General features: G+C 39.0%; 2 protein-coding genes across 4 annotated transcripts in view; one reads left to right on the plus strand and one right to left on the minus strand.

Moving 5' to 3' along the window:
* LOC108633068 (UPF0605 protein CG18335) overlaps positions 1-7,072 on the minus strand; it is an 18,411-nt gene extending 11,339 nt beyond the window's left edge. The window contains exon 1 of the mRNA XM_026810916.1: positions 6,278-7,072. The gene's annotated coding sequence lies outside the window, so the exon portion shown is untranslated. The remainder of the gene's footprint in view (positions 1-6,277) is intronic.
* LOC108633050 (J domain-containing protein DDB_G0295729) overlaps positions 1-17,604 on the plus strand; it is a 36,081-nt gene that overhangs the window by 8,155 nt on the left and 10,322 nt on the right. Inside the window, exon 1 of one of the 3 annotated variants that reach the window (XM_026810910.1) lies at positions 15,978-16,180. The exons of the other annotated variants lie outside the window; for them this stretch is intronic. Within the exon in view, the coding sequence (XP_026666711.1) occupies positions 16,127-16,180 (54 nt within the window). The 5' untranslated portion in view covers positions 15,978-16,126. Of the gene's footprint in view, positions 1-15,977; positions 16,181-17,604 lie in introns of those variants that run through there. 3 annotated transcript variants of the gene reach the window in all.

Below are 17,604 nucleotides of genomic sequence, written 5' to 3' on the forward strand. Positions count from 1 at the left end.
GTGTAAGTTCTAAGGACGTCAAGAAAATGTTTAAAGAGTAATACGTAGATTCATTTGTCGGTGATACAATTATATTTTTATTATCCCAGTCATAATTAACGTTACGCATTTCCGTAGTGGCTATTATAATGCTACATGAATAGTTACTCTACATATTAGATTCATACTGAATTACGTCTATACAAACACTGCATTACTATACTATAATGAAACTCGTATTGGACACTTCCGTTTTGTGGTGCATTAACATCGAAAGAGCTGAAAGATTTTTACACACACTTGAGAATCTTCTATCTATCTAATTAAGCATAAGACGTTGACAAAGGCCGTCTTTCATTTTGAAAATTCCTGTTAGTTGAGGAAATGCCAATTATTCGACCACGTTTGTGTCGGTTAAAATACATATTTGCATAACACGTCCTCGTCAAGCATCTGAATTGTTGCAAAAAAAGAAGGAAAAATGGTAAAGAAACGCCTCGAAAGAATAAAAATTCGTCACGGTTCCGTGAGAAACCTACAAATTTTTCGAAAATCCGGATAACGGTCGGTTTGCACGCTATTATGTGTTCCGCATACTGGTTACTTCCACAGAAGAGTAAGAAGCGAACAAAGGGCGAGTGCTTGCAGACAATTCCGCCTTGAGTCACAAAGGAAGAGAAAGGGACGCTAATGAGTGCATAAATTGAATAATCATTATGTAATATAATTGAATAGGTAGAACATAATTATCAATTTCGATGAAATCGTCACATGTAATGTACGTCTAACGAAGCCTCATAGGTTCAAATAAAAAATCAATGAGATGTCGAATGTCTGTGCAATATGCAATATTTTAGACCTGATTCAACTGTGTTAGTAACAAACGAAAGGAATCAGCGTAGCGATTAACAAGTCATGTTTCCTTAGGAGAATATCTTTGAATGGTACTTCCGACAAATCGGTGTACACCTTAAAACATCTTCGGTAACAACAGGATCGGTCTCCATTATCTTTCGCAGCGTCTATATTATTGCTCGCGGAATTCCCTATAACTCTGCCGGATGATATTTTCAATCAAACATTAAAAACATCCGATCGGCAGAGGGGGATGAAAAAAAATGAGAAAAATCCATCGTGAAATTACGATTACACGAGCGAATGAGTCACGTTCTCTAAAGCGAAGCGTATCTGTACCGCATTACGATACTCTCGGGTTGCGCACGATTGGGCTTCACCCACTACAGGTAGAAAATTAAACGTTTTCCCTCGTACGTCGCGGTAATTCCCGGTCCACGTCTCTCGGCTCGATTTTATTGTTTAATAAATAATTTACTCGTTGCTTTATCTGCCGCGGCGCGGCCGTAAATACATCGTAACCCGGATACCCAATATCGAAAATTGTTGCGAGTCATGGCGCACGATGGTTCGTATTAAATTAACCGGTCACGACTCTTAATCTTTTAGCCACGTTAGTCTGTTTATGGTCGCGACGTAAGCTGCTATAATGCGCGTGTACACATCCTCACGAGGGAACGGTCGTGTATAGGCATTTTTGCGAATCAGGATTGCACGTTCGGAGGCTGAGTACACAGCGAGACGACAAAATGATGAAAATACACTTTGCTATGCGTTGATTATTCGCAAAAGGAAAAGGAAATTAATGAGTCATCAATGATTTTGCTACGCGGGATTATTAATTATTTCGAGAGAAAATGTTGATTTAAACTGTGAACATGGTAGAAAATATAATTTCCTAAATGGATCATCGGAAATGGGTGTTACCCTTGGAAAAGGGAGGTAACCCTTCGGGTTAAGATCAGCTAAGCGTGGTGGTCATAAACACGGGGGAAGTAACGCATACGAGCTTACATAGTTACCAGGCTAAAAGCATCCTGTACGTAGCTACTTGACGATGCTTTTTTCCCTACATCGCACCGCCTCGTGCTCTTTCACCCTCTCACGGTGTAAAAGAAGTAGTTTCCTTAGGAGAATATCTTTGAATGGTACTTCCGACAAATCGGTGTACACCTTAAAACATCTTCGGTAACAACAGGATCGGTCTCCATTATCTTTCGCAGCGTCTATATTATTGCTCGCGGAATTCCCTATAACTCTGCCGGATGATATTTTCAATCAAACATTAAAAACATCCGATCGGCAGAGGGGGATGAAAAAAAATGAGAAAAATCCATCGTGAAATTACGATTACACGAGCGAATGAGTCACGTTCTCTAAAGCGAAGCGTATCTGTACCGCATTACGATACTCTCGGGTTGCGCACGATTGGGCTTCACCCACTACAGGTAGAAAATTAAACGTTTTCCCTCGTACGTCGCGGTAATTCCCGGTCCACGTCTCTCGGCTCGATTTTATTGTTTAATAAATAATTTACTCGTTGCTTTATCTGCCGCGGCGCGGCCGTAAATACATCGTAACCCGGATACCCAATATCGAAAATTGTTGCGAGTCATGGCGCACGATGGTTCGTATTAAATTAACCGGTCACGACTCTTAATCTTTTAGCCACGTTAGTCTGTTTATGGTCGCGACGTAAGCTGCTATAATGCGCGTGTACACATCCTCACGAGGGAACGGTCGTGTATAGGCATTTTTGCGAATCAGGATTGCACGTTCGGAGGCTGAGTACACAGCGAGACGACAAAATGATGAAAATACACTTTGCTATGCGTTGATTATTCGCAAAAGGAAAAGGAAATTAATGAGTCATCAATGATTTTGCTACGCGGGATTATTAATTATTTCGAGAGAAAATGTTGATTTAAACTGTGAACATGGTAGAAAATATAATTTCCTAAATGGATCATCGGAAATGGGTGTTACCCTTGGAAAAGGGAGGTAACCCTTCGGGTTAAGATCAGCTAAGCGTGGTGGTCATAAACACGGGGGAAGTAACGCATACGAGCTTACATAGTTACCAGGCTAAAAGCATCCTGTACGTAGCTACTTGACGATGCTTTTTTCCCTACATCGCACCGCCTCGTGCTCTTTCACCCTCTCACGGTGTAAAAGAAGTCCGCGGCTCGTCTCGTTTGTGAACGCACACGAGTCAGACCAGCTCGCCTACGTTCACGGTTATGCCTTATTTATGAGCGCACCGATGCCCCTGCCTGCTTCCGAGTGCGGACTAAAGGCAAGAAATATTCCCCCACGTGAAAAGTGGAATTCCGATCGCCATTCGTGGCAGGCACGCGTCGTCGCCACCAAGAAATGGTATTACAGCGGCATGTGTTCCCTACACTTTTCTTCTTCTTTTCTTTGCCCCAAGGTGAAGAATGAAGTTTTGAAAGGGCTTCTTTCACATATTTTTCTATTTCAGTTTCACAGTAACATGGTGACGGTGAAAGTTATAGAGCATAGCAAATACAAATAATATTAGGGAGTAATTGCAAACATTTCTAATATAAAATAATAATACTATGGAGTAATTGCAACGATATAATTAACGATAAAAAGTCGTCATATTACAACCGAGCAACAACAAACCTCGTGCAACAACGAAAACGTTACAACGTTACAAGAATCGCTAGCAAGGTAGTATAAAACGAGAGGAACTTTCTGCATCGGTCGAAAACAAAATAAATTAGGAAAAATACCTAAGTTCCATCGAAATGAAATAGTTTACCTCATAATAATCGTACGACGTACGGTAGAATGTTTTCTTACCGCTGTCAACTTAAAGTTACGTGTAAAAATGTAGTCTTGGCAACGAGTAAGCGTAACGTGTTTGGTGATCGTTGCGAAATGATTGTTAAACAACGAGTGAAATTGTTGAGACATTATTTCACATGTAACAGGGCAACATGTTAACAATAGGTTTTTTTGCAAAAGTGTGCAGCGTTCGCGCTTCTCGTTTCGTGCTCGCCTGGTAACATTAATTTATTGGCCCGCTTTAGAACACGCATAGAGTTCGCGCCCTCGCAATTCACCGGTACGAATGCGATACGAAAATTTTTGCAATCAGCGCACAATGGCAGCGAAAGTATCGAGTTCAGGGCCGGCACTCCGGTGTTTCCTCCTCCGCCTTTAGTTTTCCACCTCGAGGATCGTCGAGCATCTTAAAAGGCTCTGCATTCCAGAACACCAGTCGACAGTTATGATGAGAATAAACAAATTACGATTGTAAATTACGTCACGATCTGAATCACGGCTCTCTTGCCTCTTTCCTTTTTCGTACGCTGAAAGGCAGGAAGCGAAATTTCTCTTCTAATTTTCTTTTTTGTCATGCAGTCGCATCAGGAATACATATGTATACATATGCTTACTTAATTAAATTATACGACGTACTGATTGCATAAGCTTTTGTTGTCAAACCGTTTAGTTATATTTCATTGCGTGCACGCAGTACGCAGTATGCTATTTTTATTATCTCCTTTTATGAATCCTATTTCCTACGCATTTTATCGATTTTACACGTTGTAGTAATTTCATAAGTTGTAGGTACTTCATATCCTGTTTAGCTATAGTTAATCAATAATTGGAATGACGTGTAACTGTTTCATCAATAATAGTACAAAGTATAATCCATATAAATACAGGGTGTTTCGTAAATGGTGGGCAAAACTTTAGGAATACATTCCTAATGCTTGAAGACAAAACAAAAGTTATGCCAACATAGTTCCGTAAATGATTAGTTTCTGAGTTATTAAAGTTTCTGTGACAAGATTTAAATCCATTGGACTTCTTTCTGTCTTTAGTATATTTGTCTGCAATAAATGATGTAGAAACTCTCTAAATTAAATAGAAAGCATTTTGTTATATNNGCTTATCAGTCACTTTTTGGAATGGAACCCATTTTTATTCTGCCACGTACGTAAGAATATTAGAAAACACGGAAAGTTTCATGGGGTTCCACCGATGCAGACCTCTTAAAAGAAAAACGGATCTGGGCCGGAGTATTATGAAACACCGTAAGACGTTTTATCTCAGAGCCCTGGTGACAACGTTGAATAAATCAGTGTTTTCCAATTTTTTATTTCTTTAAAGCCCACGTTTGTACTTAATTTTCGCGCCAATCCTTACTCTTATAACTACTAATTTAGTCTTATACGTATTTGAAGAATTTAATCGAAACTTTTTGATAAAAGTTCCGATAAGATTCACGTGAAAAGTAGATTAGTTCGGACAGCGGCAACACGTGTCACCCCGCACGTGGTCTCATAATCTGTGGTGCGCTGCGTCGCGACGCAATTCGACACACCGCACGCGGCTGGTGATACGTACACGTTACCGCGCCTACCGCTACGGGGTGATGTTCTCCTGGTAAACGAGCGATCAAGACGTTTGCGCAAATCGCATATCGTGACGCGCGCCATGCCGCGCGTAAATACGCGGTATACACGCGCACTCGTGTTCTTCTGCATCGCTACTCTGTCCTCTCCTACTCCTTCGTTCGCCGTCGACGGCACCGTCGCGACGCGTCGGTCAGCTGTGCACACGTGACATTCAAGTAAGATACTTGCGTGTACGTGCCGTGACGCACGAATCGTGTCGCGTGTAGGCTTGGCTGATGGGGAAACGAATTTCGGCGCCAAATCGGCTCGGGAAAGTGATTAATATCATTTGATGTCTTTAGACATGTTACGTACGTATAGTGGTCACATTTTAAATGAAAGATCGAAAGTTTCAAAAATACTAAGTCATGAATAGATATAATTCCATATATCAGATATTCAATTTCAATATAACAATTTATATTTATGTAGTCTATGAAATCTTGTTCTTGAAGAACATCCACATTTTGAATGTATGTAACCTTATGCAGAAACTTATCGTAACGTAATAGCATCGAGAATCGCGATGCTCCCCAGCGGAAGTTGCCTGGTTCGAGGATTGGTTTAATGGTTGAAAATTTATTATTCCGTCCCCGATTTTAAGCATTCGGAACAAGTTATGCGGACTCAATGGACCGCGCAATCCGTTACGTTCGGATTCTTGTCTATTTAAATTTCTCTGCGCGGTGCGGACCTGAATAAACGAAGGAAAAGGTGAATAAGAAGTGTAGAAGTACCACAGTCCAGTCGCACTTATGAAATTCCAGTTCCGTTCGAAAAAGCAAGCATCTATAGTTCGCAGTTTATGGATATTAAAAGTTGTGATTGAATTATTAACATTTTATATGACAAAAGCTGTCCAAGAATTAAATTGTTAAAACGGATGTGATTATTATTATCGCAATCTTCGATTTGGAGTTCTGTCAGACAGAAATTTGAAATTGATTCCAATCTTAAAAAATGAGCGAGGTTCAGAGCTGGAAGCTACTGGAATTGTTAAAACGTACCGTGACGCATACTGCGGCTATGAGCGGCGCGACGTGTCAGACGATTTGAAGAGAGCAAGAAAGGTGCATCCAAACCAAACTAAAGGACGTCAAGTCGACAACGTCTGGCGCAGACGTAATGCCACGCGTATATCCGGAGAACAGAACGCACGTGGCACGTGCGCAAAGTATCGCAACTTTCACGGCATGCGCTACGTACCACGAGGCGAAAGAAACGCGCGTCTACGCGGGCACTTGTCAACCTACCTTTCCGGCGCACGTCCTTCTCTCTGCGCGTGAAGATTTTTCAACCCGCTCTTTCACACCGTAACCATCTGCTAACGTGTCTGAATGTAATGCCATTAATCGTATATAGATTTTTCGAACTCGCAAGCCTCTAATGATTCCTCTTAATCCTTTACAGATGGCATGACTCAATTTTCATTTAAAAGCACTGAAAGATTTGTTAGTAAAAAAGAATGTCCTTCTTTTATTCAATATCTACGCCTGATGCGTTCGACATATAATAATAAATAGTTGAATTGTGATACTGCAAATGAAGAATCAGTTGATTCTGTCGACTCATGAGTTGGAACAGTGATTAAAAGAAGGTTGAGTAACTGTATCGCTTTCTTGCATCACGTTTAATAAACATTAAACGAACTCCCGGGAGCTTCGATCACTTCCGACTATCGATCGTTCTCTTTTTTATCGTCGTTATAAAGAAAGATGAAATCATATTATACCGATAATTAGGTAATAATAAAATTATCTGATAGTTTGACTTCAAAGTATAATTAGCTTTCGCTCAATTACATTTACCTGTTTGTGTGTTGCTTAATTGAACTTAGATTAAAAAGATTCTTCGCTGTACTGAGGAGTAATTACAGGCAATGCGGTGGAGAGGAAAAGGTTAATGAGTTAAGGAAAGTGTTCATCGATATTATAGCTTGTATTCATCAAGCAAGAATCCCGACAAAGAGTAGAGCTCGGAACAAAATGTCAATGTTGAAAATGTCTCATTTATAATTCGTTCGGAACGATAAGGCAATGCGTATCGGACAAATTACTTAATTAATATCCAACGTAAGCCGTCATATAATGGCAAAAAGCTAGGCAAGAAGTACCGAAGGGGATTACCGTGGACCGTATCATCCATTATGCGCTTTTCTACGCTTGTATATACTTTGCATCACTGTGGTGTATCGTAATAAATTCCTGTACTCCGCCTTTCAAATAAGAAGAACCTTGATAATGAGCTTTAATAGCATTAACATGGGAGGGCCGAATCGTTTCGCCCCGTAGAAAAAGATGAGAAGCGGCCGAGGCAAAAAGGAAATTACCACTCGAGATGCTTGCGGAAAATTAGATTTATAATGCTGGCTGTTAACCTACTACGACAAATTGTAACCGAAACACTTTTCTTTATCTTTTACTTGAGGGCTTTCTGGAATCTGAAGGCCGCGTGTAATCGTCCATTCACTCTCCCTCTTTGTTCCCTCAGTCCGCCTGCATTCTCTATTGGCATCATCTTTGCTCAAATTATGGCTGTAAACATCTTACTATCTCATTTAAAAGAAACCAACAAGGTATAAACTCGCGCATCCGTATTCCATGGAATTACTTACAGTAATTCTCACGGCACATCCGTAGTTATCGTTCAATAACACACAACATCGGCCAAATGACATAATTCCGTAATTACCAGTTGGATGGACAACGTTCAGATAAATGTACGGTAAAACTGTTTCCCGTCCTGATCCAAATAAACGGTCATTTTCCTTTATTTGCGCCGGGACGCTATATCTTTATGACTCGAATCAAAAAACTATGCTACGTAGCACGTTTCGTGCTAGGCAGTATAGTATTGCCAAAAAAATAAAAGATAAATGAACAAATAAATAAATAAATGAATAAAATGAACAAATAACCCAAGCAGTATTTCGAACTATTATTTTCATAAAAAGGAACGATCGTGCGATTTAGTCTGCCTGTTACGGGACGGAAACGTGAAAGGGCGCGACGAAATAAAAGGCAGTACGGTAGCAGCGGACCATAAAAGGATGTCGCGCGACGTGAAGCAAACAGGGTGGTAAGAAGTATCGCGGAAAGGACACTTTCTGTTGTGGAGTTGAGCATGCGGGTGTACGTACATACATATTGCGTGCCTACTCCGTATACAATACATCAAAGGTCGTAGCCATTAAATTCTAGCGTTACGATAACGCGTGAACTTTTTCCTCGCCTAGACCGCGTGGCCTGTATCTCCATTGTTACGAACCGCGAGCAACACAATGGACAGATATTACGAGGCTTGTGGGAGAACGGGAAGAACAGAAGTGGCGGAAGAAGGGAACTCGGGTTCTCCAGCATCTCTCTATGCGAGATGGCCGCCGGCTGTCCATTAGATCGAACGTGCATGATAGCTTGACTACGATTGTCATGTCAAGCTCGCATAAAAATAACGTATCGCCGGAGAAGGAGATCCGAACGTTCGAGCGATTCAGATTGCTATGAATACTGTGATGCTTCCGATATTTTTCTCTCCATAGAGGATGGATATTTCTTGAACCTCAAGACTTCCTCTGTTTTAGAAATTCAAATTTTAAACAGGATAAAAATTTATTCATTTCATTCGTCATTAGTTTATCACACACAGATTAAATAAAAAAGTAGAGTATTGGTTACTTTGTTTAATTCGAACATTTCTATTCGATCAGAAAGTTTAAAGAAAAGGGGCGCCGAGAAAACCGATAAGAATAGAATCGCTCGCTCGCATCAGGGCTAGACTTCGAGCGCACGTGTCGAATCTGTAATGGAATACGTGGAGCGCACGTAGGATTTGCTTGTATACCTTTTTGCACGTTCCCTTCTGCTAGTGCGCTCTGGCGCTTCTTGCGATCCGTACTCGTAATACGTCGTATTATCAACTTTTCATCCCGGCCGCGCGTTATTAGAGTGCTATTACCATTGTCCAGCGAGCTTACTATAATCGGATGAAACAGCGAGCAATCTTCTTAAGGTCGTTTGCAATGATCAAGCGAACTATCTTACTTTTGCAAGGCCTTTGATCATGAGAATAGAGGTCTGCAAAAGTCTGGTTTTTACTATATGGAGATACACCGTAGATGATACAACGTAGCTTACAGATGATTTCATCGAGAATTCGGCTTATATGTCTCGTAATATCGCAGATTTTATATATATATATCACATTTTTCAATGAGCGAGCGATGAAGGATTCAGTGGTAGATTATTGAAGTTTGATATAAGTATACAGGTAAATGGTGATTGCTTGCCAGACAGAATAGATACAGTTATTTGTGAATTATAGCCGCTTGTCCGTTGTGCTATAGAATATAACAATAAAGGAGATGATCTCGAACTTATGGCTCATAATGTATGCGATACATCCAGCTATTTCTGAGGCCTCATGTGCGTACCAACTAAATGATAGGTTGTAGCTAGAAATTTAGTAGTTTTTAAAATATACCCTAATGTTTCACGATATTTAAAGTAAATATAAAATACAAATGTTTATCTCAATAAAAAGTCTGATGATTGCCAGCACATCCTTCGGGCAACTGTTTTTTATCAAGATAAAAAGAGATGTTGGTTTGTTTAAAGAGAAAAAAAAACGTCTGACATAAAACAAGTTAATCGACGGTTTCTAAGAGCTTCGCCACGGTTTTACGTCCGACACGTTCTTACAATAGCTTTCCACCGACGTACATGTTATTACGATTACATTACCATCAGCCACGATACGCTTCCTGGTTCCTTCTGACATAAAGGTAAAGCTTACGTAAGTTGCGCCGGTGATGCCTATCTTAAATTCCTAGGTCGTTGTTTGTGCACCCGCTCTCATAGCTGTTGAATGTTTCAGTCGTTAATACCGTGCCAGTGCGATAGTTACTAGGGAAAAAATCAACAACAGATTTCGATAAATCAATTGAATTTACATTAAACACCGTTTATGATACTGCTAGGACTAGCGTTTAGCAAAAGATTCATAAAGTTAAAGAATTTATTATAAAGTCAAAGTGCCTGTAGTATCATCGTTTGGATCGGGTAAGTCGTTAAAGTTATTCATACTGTAAACTGCTTTCTTAAATTGATATAATTTTGTTTGTGATGCATTTCATTATTAAAAGCGCGTTGTTGTTTATTCAAACACTTGAACGAGCTGTTTGAACTTTAAACGAAAGAATGATCGTAGTAATATTGCCTGTTGCTTGATTTGCATCAAAGGCATCTTAAGTGGATCGTACCGACAGGGAATCGATCTACTTGATAGCAAATACGTGACTGTGTGAATCCCTTCGCTCTAAACAGCAATAATGCAATGCCGATGTTAAGGCAACAGGAACAGTTCCTCGTGATCGAGATAAATCGTTCTCTTCATACGACAAGATGAAAGCGTGCTTTGTAAAATTTCCAATTTCTATATCAGAGTAGAAGTTATGGTAAAGCACCATTTCCAATAGTTTTCCAGTTACGCACAGAAAAGAATAATGGATCTTTTATTGAGAAACTTATTATTTATTTTTCTCAATTATGTCAAACAGATCTGTCTTAAATATTTAAACAAATCTCACAAGGAAAATAACTCGTTTATCAGAAAACCACACTTTTTGTAGTAAAGCATTCTACTTTTTATCGCAATCTTGCAATATCTCGATAAGAACAAAAAATTTGTTTAAACTCTATTGAGATTAAGTTCTTTATCTAGAAAAATTAAGAACACAAATGAACCAATACGTTAATGTCCCTTGAAACAAAATAATAAGAACTTCATTTCGATTATTTCGTTGCTTCAATAGCAAATAATATCATTAAGTTTGTAAAGAGTTCAAGAAGAATAAGACTTTCGCTCCGCATTGGGTTAGTCATGAAACTCAAGCCGCTTTTATATATTTTTGTAGCACATCTTATGCTCCATTACGTACATTCCGCTCTGTTTGACGCTCATTTGTCTACTGCTGCATTCGCTCGTATATCCAGTGAAACTAATTTAGATTTGTCATCGATGCAAAGATAACGTTTTTTCTAATTTCTAAAAAAATGAAGTATGAAAAGTAGAAAGTACCCGAATTATCGTTAGAAACTAATTTATCATGAGATATAGGTTGAAGAGAAGTTAAATTGATACTCTTAGCACAACCCATTCCATTCTAATTTTTCGTTCGCTTTCCGTCACTGCCACTTGTAATGGTTACATGGAATTTTAAACGTTCTTAGCTTTTTAATAGAAATTCGAGGTATTGACCTAAATAGTCGTTGGTGAAAATTAATACTTCAGTCTTCTTAAACGTGATGCATGCAATGCATACCGTCAATGTATTATTAATGTTTTGTTACACTAAAACACTTAGTTCTTAATGATTAGTTTAAAACTGGATTTATGCTAAAGCATATTTCTGATGTTTCACATTTCTCAGATTAAACGTTATTACATTTTACTTTTACTTCTTTCGTATAGAATAGAAATGTACGTTCATTGCAATAGAAATAATTCAGTACCACAAAAATGATTTCGTTACAATTTTTTATACATATTACTAGTGAAAGTGACATTATTAATTCAACACGTAATAAGTAAATTATAACCCGTTTAAAGAAAATCTTATCATGTCGTTCGGTTGGTTAACAGGAAATTTCACAATTAATCCGTTGGTTTCCCAGCGAAAGGACAGTGTCAAATAGCGGTACGTACAAGAATGTGTGTCTAACCCAGATCGGCCAACATTAAGTATTGTGCTTGGTATTCACGATAAGATCGTGGACATAAGTAACGATAGATGTTCTGGCGCGCTGCCGAATGACTGCCTCTTTTTAAAATAACTAATCGTTGGATTGGCACGAGGATGTGAAACCATGGCTCGTCCTCCTTCATATCCCTCGTTTCTCTCCTATCGTATCTAATGAAATCCTTAACGGTGACGTTTATAGCAATGATCGAGAAAGCGTAGCAAACGAAAATAATTACCAACCACTACGTGCAACTGGGAAACGTTGTCAGGTGGAACGGCGTCACAAAACTTGACCATAGAAAAGAAAAAATTGACAAGCGTTGATAATTTAAGGTAGCACGTATCTATTTTGTGCTCAAACATTAAAACATCAGAATTTAACTATTATACTAATCGTTGAAATGAAAACGTATTAATAAAATCGTCAATAATTATGAGTAAAACAGTTTGTGAAATCGATATTTCGAAACACTATATTTTTTATCAAATTATACGAATGATTTCACCAGAAATATGTCAGAATCCGCTATCACATTCCATTGTATGATTAAAAATAAAGAAAGTAACAGTGTTACAAGCAGTAGCCGCGTTCACTTTGTAACAAATCTTGTCCGTTAAATATCGAACACGATAACGATCCTGACAACAAAAAGATATCACGTACACTTGGCCATTAGCCGCATTTTATCTTTCAAGTATTTACCTACTATTGTAATTTATTTGACTTTGTTAGAATTTGTAGTCCGAATAACATCCGCGGTTTGTTGCATACCTGTATGTTTAAAATGTTAACTAGTATGTCGTCCCGATTGGGTGAAAGCAGATCAAGGACCCTAACAGTGGGTCACGAATCGTCGACACCGTAAATTTCAAATATCGCATAAACCGATCGAACAATGCTCCGCTCGACTATGACGCAAATTGTTATCTCGGTACCTTATCGATTCTCCGCTTTATTCCTTTCCTGTTGTTAGCTGTACATCACACAGTGCAGCTCGTCGCGTGGCATTGTTCTACGACGCGACGAAGAATTCAGAAGCTACCGAGCGGCAACTAATAGGCTAAAGAGACCAAGATACGATACTAAGGAGAAGCGAGAACAATTAAGTGCACGCTGCACGAAATAATTGAAGAATTACCATTTGAGAAACAAAGCATCCATTACGTAATTAAATACTTAGTTTTGGGATTTTGCGAATAATTTAATTATAATTCATACAAACTACGTGAGGAAAATAATATTTCGCTACCGAAAAAAGAAATACATTCGTGAAAGCATGCATTATATAGGACTTCATCTACAATACTAGATTGTTAAAATGTTTACTGGACTCGCTCGAACTATCCTTACGAGATAAGAGAAACAAGAAAATTCGTAAAAATAATTTCATTAAAAATTATACTTAAATCATAAATCGTAGAAAAAAAATTTACTTGTTCGCGCATTACGTAAAAACGGGAAGAAAAACGAAACCGGATACCAAATGGTTGCTGGCATTACGAGCTAGCTTCGCCGTGTCCGATTGCGAAAAGTTGACGTAGCCTGGTTGTCAAAGCGTATCGCTTAAAAGGTCGTAGAGGCACGGAAAGACCCGCAGAGGAGGTATCCCTTTTGTTGTACAGCTGTCTTTACTCGGTTGTGCCCGTGCATGCAAATGTAACGCGAGCATATGCGCCCGCATGACACGCTCCCATAACATTATACACGGGTGTACCTATCTATGAAACCGTTTTCATGTGATTTACGTGGAAGATTAATAACGATAGTGATTAAATGTGGGCCGATTTCTTATTGTCCCCGGATAGTTAGCGAGTTTAAATCTAGGCAAGCGAAGCAAAATCGTAGCGTACGAGGATGTTTCAGTTTACAAGCTTTATGAATACCTCTCATCCAATTGACAATAGTGAATTTATTGAAATGCGAGCTGTAATTGCTTTGCATTGTATTGTTATTACCTACTTTATAAGATACAAAATTTCTTGAATCAATAGTTGTATTATACGAGTGCGTAACGCATTCATGATAATCTTACTCAACTAGTAACTGTATAATATTTCGGGGAAGTGCACATACATCATCATGATAAGAACGTGATACGAGGTAGCCAGCGTGACACCATGATTCGACTGCTAGTGACGTAATGAGTGACGGAATAGTGGTTTTGCCTTAAAACCGGAAACACTAGTTACCTGGTTTACGCAGGTTATTAAGATTAAACGATATCCCATGAAATAGCAGATTTTCATTACGTACGTTATTCGAGCTTTTTACAATTTCAATTTTCTTTCTATATTTATCTATTATAACATTTTATATAGTACATGTGCTTATTTATCTTATCCGTCTAGAACACATACTTACACTTATATGCATTTCTTAGTGTTTGATCGTAATTTACGGCAATCGTTCCAACGATCAGCGCATCATTGTCGCCGCTCTGTTATCATTACCTGCAGGTAAGAACTAGATAAGAAGTTCTGACTTACTTGAACGTTTAGTCAAACGTTTCATCTCGCGGTACGCGGACTTTGTTCTGGTGCGCGGTAGGCTCTCGTAGCGATAATGCCATCGTTCGCGGATCGTTGAGCCACTCGAGCCTTGTTCTTCGCAAATTTACGACTGTACTATCTACAGGCTCGCATTATTGGTGCAGTTTCTGCCGTCGTAGCCGTTCTTCTCGTTTAACTTTGAAGAAAAGGATGTGGAGGAAAGCGCGGTGCATCCAAAGAAAGAGTGATTTACATAACTGATAGGAGATCTTCCTCGAAACGTGCGTTCGATCCCGTCGAAGCCAATTAATTCCGGCCAATTAACACTATATAGCGTCAATTACTGATTCGACCAGTCACGACGGTGCGACCTGGTCGCGAGGAGACGTCGGTACCGTTAACTTACAAACTCGCTTTTACGATGTGATCACACCTTCGTCTTGACGCCTCTCGTGGCTACCTTCTGGAATCCTTTAATGTCTTATCTAACAAATTTTTATTTGTCATGGTGCAGTTTAATAATTTGAAATATCGACGAACCTTAGTGTTCGGACGTTAAGCTAAATCTGGTGATATCTATTGTCTTCGCAACAACGACATTTTCTACAACATTTTAAGCTACGCATAATTATTAATGAACTGAACAAACACATGATGAGCAACGTGACAGGTGTTACGAGTGCAAGCAGTATCGAACGCAAAATTGGCTGATATGAGCTATTTTTGTAGTGAACAGAGATGCAGGTACGATGACAATGAAAATCTATGGAATGACGAGGAACAAGGAAAAATAATCGATTACTCAGAAGAACTGTTCTATCGAAATTGATATCACAGTCTTGAATATTTTTGTTTAATGATTTACTAATGCAATGAAAAATTGTGAAATCATAATTTATCGCATTTCCGAGCAGTTAAATTTTTGTTAAAGCGCAGCGAATAAGAAAGCATAAACAGATATCCGACTATCCAAGGTAACAGGACTTACGGATTCTAGATCGACTTAACACCCACGGAAATCGTAAAAATTGTCTCACACACTGAAACCAAGGCACGGTTGTCCGTTCCTTCTACTCGCTCGATGACCTCGCTGCCAACCACCGATAATTCAAACTAGCGCAAACAGCCCATGTGTAAAGATGATCGCGATAGCCAGAAATTAGTGATGAGGATTACCTCAACGTGGAGGAATTCTAACCGCAGGATTCGATGAATCAGCCTCTGAAACGACTTCCTTTAAGATCAATAATTCCGATTCTTCGAATGAGACAGAAGTGCACTCAAAAAGGTTGTTCGCATCGAAGCTAGAGAATATGATAAACTATGTGACTGATGAGGAAAATATGTCAAATGTAATCTGTATGAAGATAAGAGCATATGTGCTGACTCTAGTGAAAAAGCAAGAGAACGTAACACAAAACTAGTTAGGGATAGACAGAAATATACACACTTTGGAGATACAAGTGATTTTTGTGGATGTACTAAACAAGTACAAGTGAATTGCTTTAATCTTCTTTAATTTCTACAATCGTTCTTACTCGATTTTGTGCCATCACGTTAGTCGAGAACTTTTTGCCAGGTGTAGGAAGGAGATAAAAGCGAGGGGAAAAAGACAAGCATTGGAAGAATGTCGTGCAGGAGGAAGATCGATTCGAAACTATGGCTGGAGAATACCCACTCGGTAAGAATCGATTTCGTGCATCGTGATAACGGTTATCCGTATTCTCCAGACCGAACAGAGGGCTGGCGAACCGGGTTTCTAAGGTAACTGAGTTAATAAATCGATGAGACGTTATCGTGCGGGATTAAGTTCGCTAGTTGCTTCCAAGGTGAATATTCCCGTTGTCCATTTTACACACGAGATGTACGAGTATATGACCTCTTGTATCTCACGTTCAACTCAACTGGCATACCGAAACGAAAGTTTAAGACTGATTCGACCATTCTTTGTTTCATGAATAGCGATCAATTAAAGCACTACTAATTAATGAAGTAATATAGTGAGGACAAGGGGGATGTAGTGTTTCCTATTTCGCTAAAAACGTATCAAGTTTCGCAGAAAACAGGAGACACAAAATACACATCGTGTGATATATATATACATACAAACTGTATGTACATATGAAACATGAAATAAAAGCAAGAAGAAAATTAATAACAGACCAGGAATCTTCCAAAGGTTCCTGCTACGATTCCAGCATAAATTCTCTAATCAGTGACCGTAAACGGATCTTATTCACAGCTGATATCAGTATTATTAGTTACATTTGATAAATTATACGTTGATATATCTTGCGGTCCGGAAAAAGTATCCAATCTCGTACGATCGATCCCGTTCTTACCGTTCGTCGTCCGTTTCCGCTGGACAATTAAGACGTGGTCGAATTAAGGCAATTCGCGTGGACGGACGTGGCTTCCGCAAAAAGTCGACGTACATACGTACGAAGACTACGGCAAAGTCGTTAAGAAGGTAATTGCACAACCGCGGTCCAGGCGCCTACTAGTAGAATCTCGTTTTCTAGGACAATCGGCGTTCCTGCGTGAGCCGAGAAACGATCTCGTTCGTACATACAAGATCAAGAACGTCCGTGTTCGTGTCGATAACATTCCAACGATCCTGATATCTGGTGTCATTGTGGGAATCGGGAAACTTTGCCACGAACGGTACTATTTTAATTCCATACGTGTCGATGTTGAATAAGATATGTAGGACAGTTTGATGTTTTTCTTGAATAGATTCTTTAACATTTGGGAAATCTACTTTATATCATGATCGAATATAGTTTTACTTCTTCTTATTGAAAGATTTTAATTACAAGACGACTGAAACGGAATTGATTTCCGTTTTAAGTGAAAGCTTTTCCTAAGAGTTGATTTTTGTGATTTTTGAGTATAATCACTAATTAAAAAATATTAAAAAATTCGAAGTATTACACGCGTTTCTCGTACAGAGTTGTCGAATCTTTCAATATTACATTTAGACTTTCGAATAGAGACATAAACTGTCAACGTTGCCTTGCAAAGTGGCCGCGTTAACTCGTTAGGAATCTTGCAAAATCAGCTGTGACAGTGCGAGAATGCTGAACAGCAACGCGTACGTTCAAT

This window comes from Ceratina calcarata, unplaced genomic scaffold (genome assembly GCF_001652005.2).
Source record: "Ceratina calcarata isolate Rehan_Ccalc_2016 unplaced genomic scaffold, ASM165200v1 scaffold180.2, whole genome shotgun sequence".
NCBI lineage: Eukaryota > Metazoa > Arthropoda > Insecta > Hymenoptera > Apidae > Ceratina > Ceratina calcarata.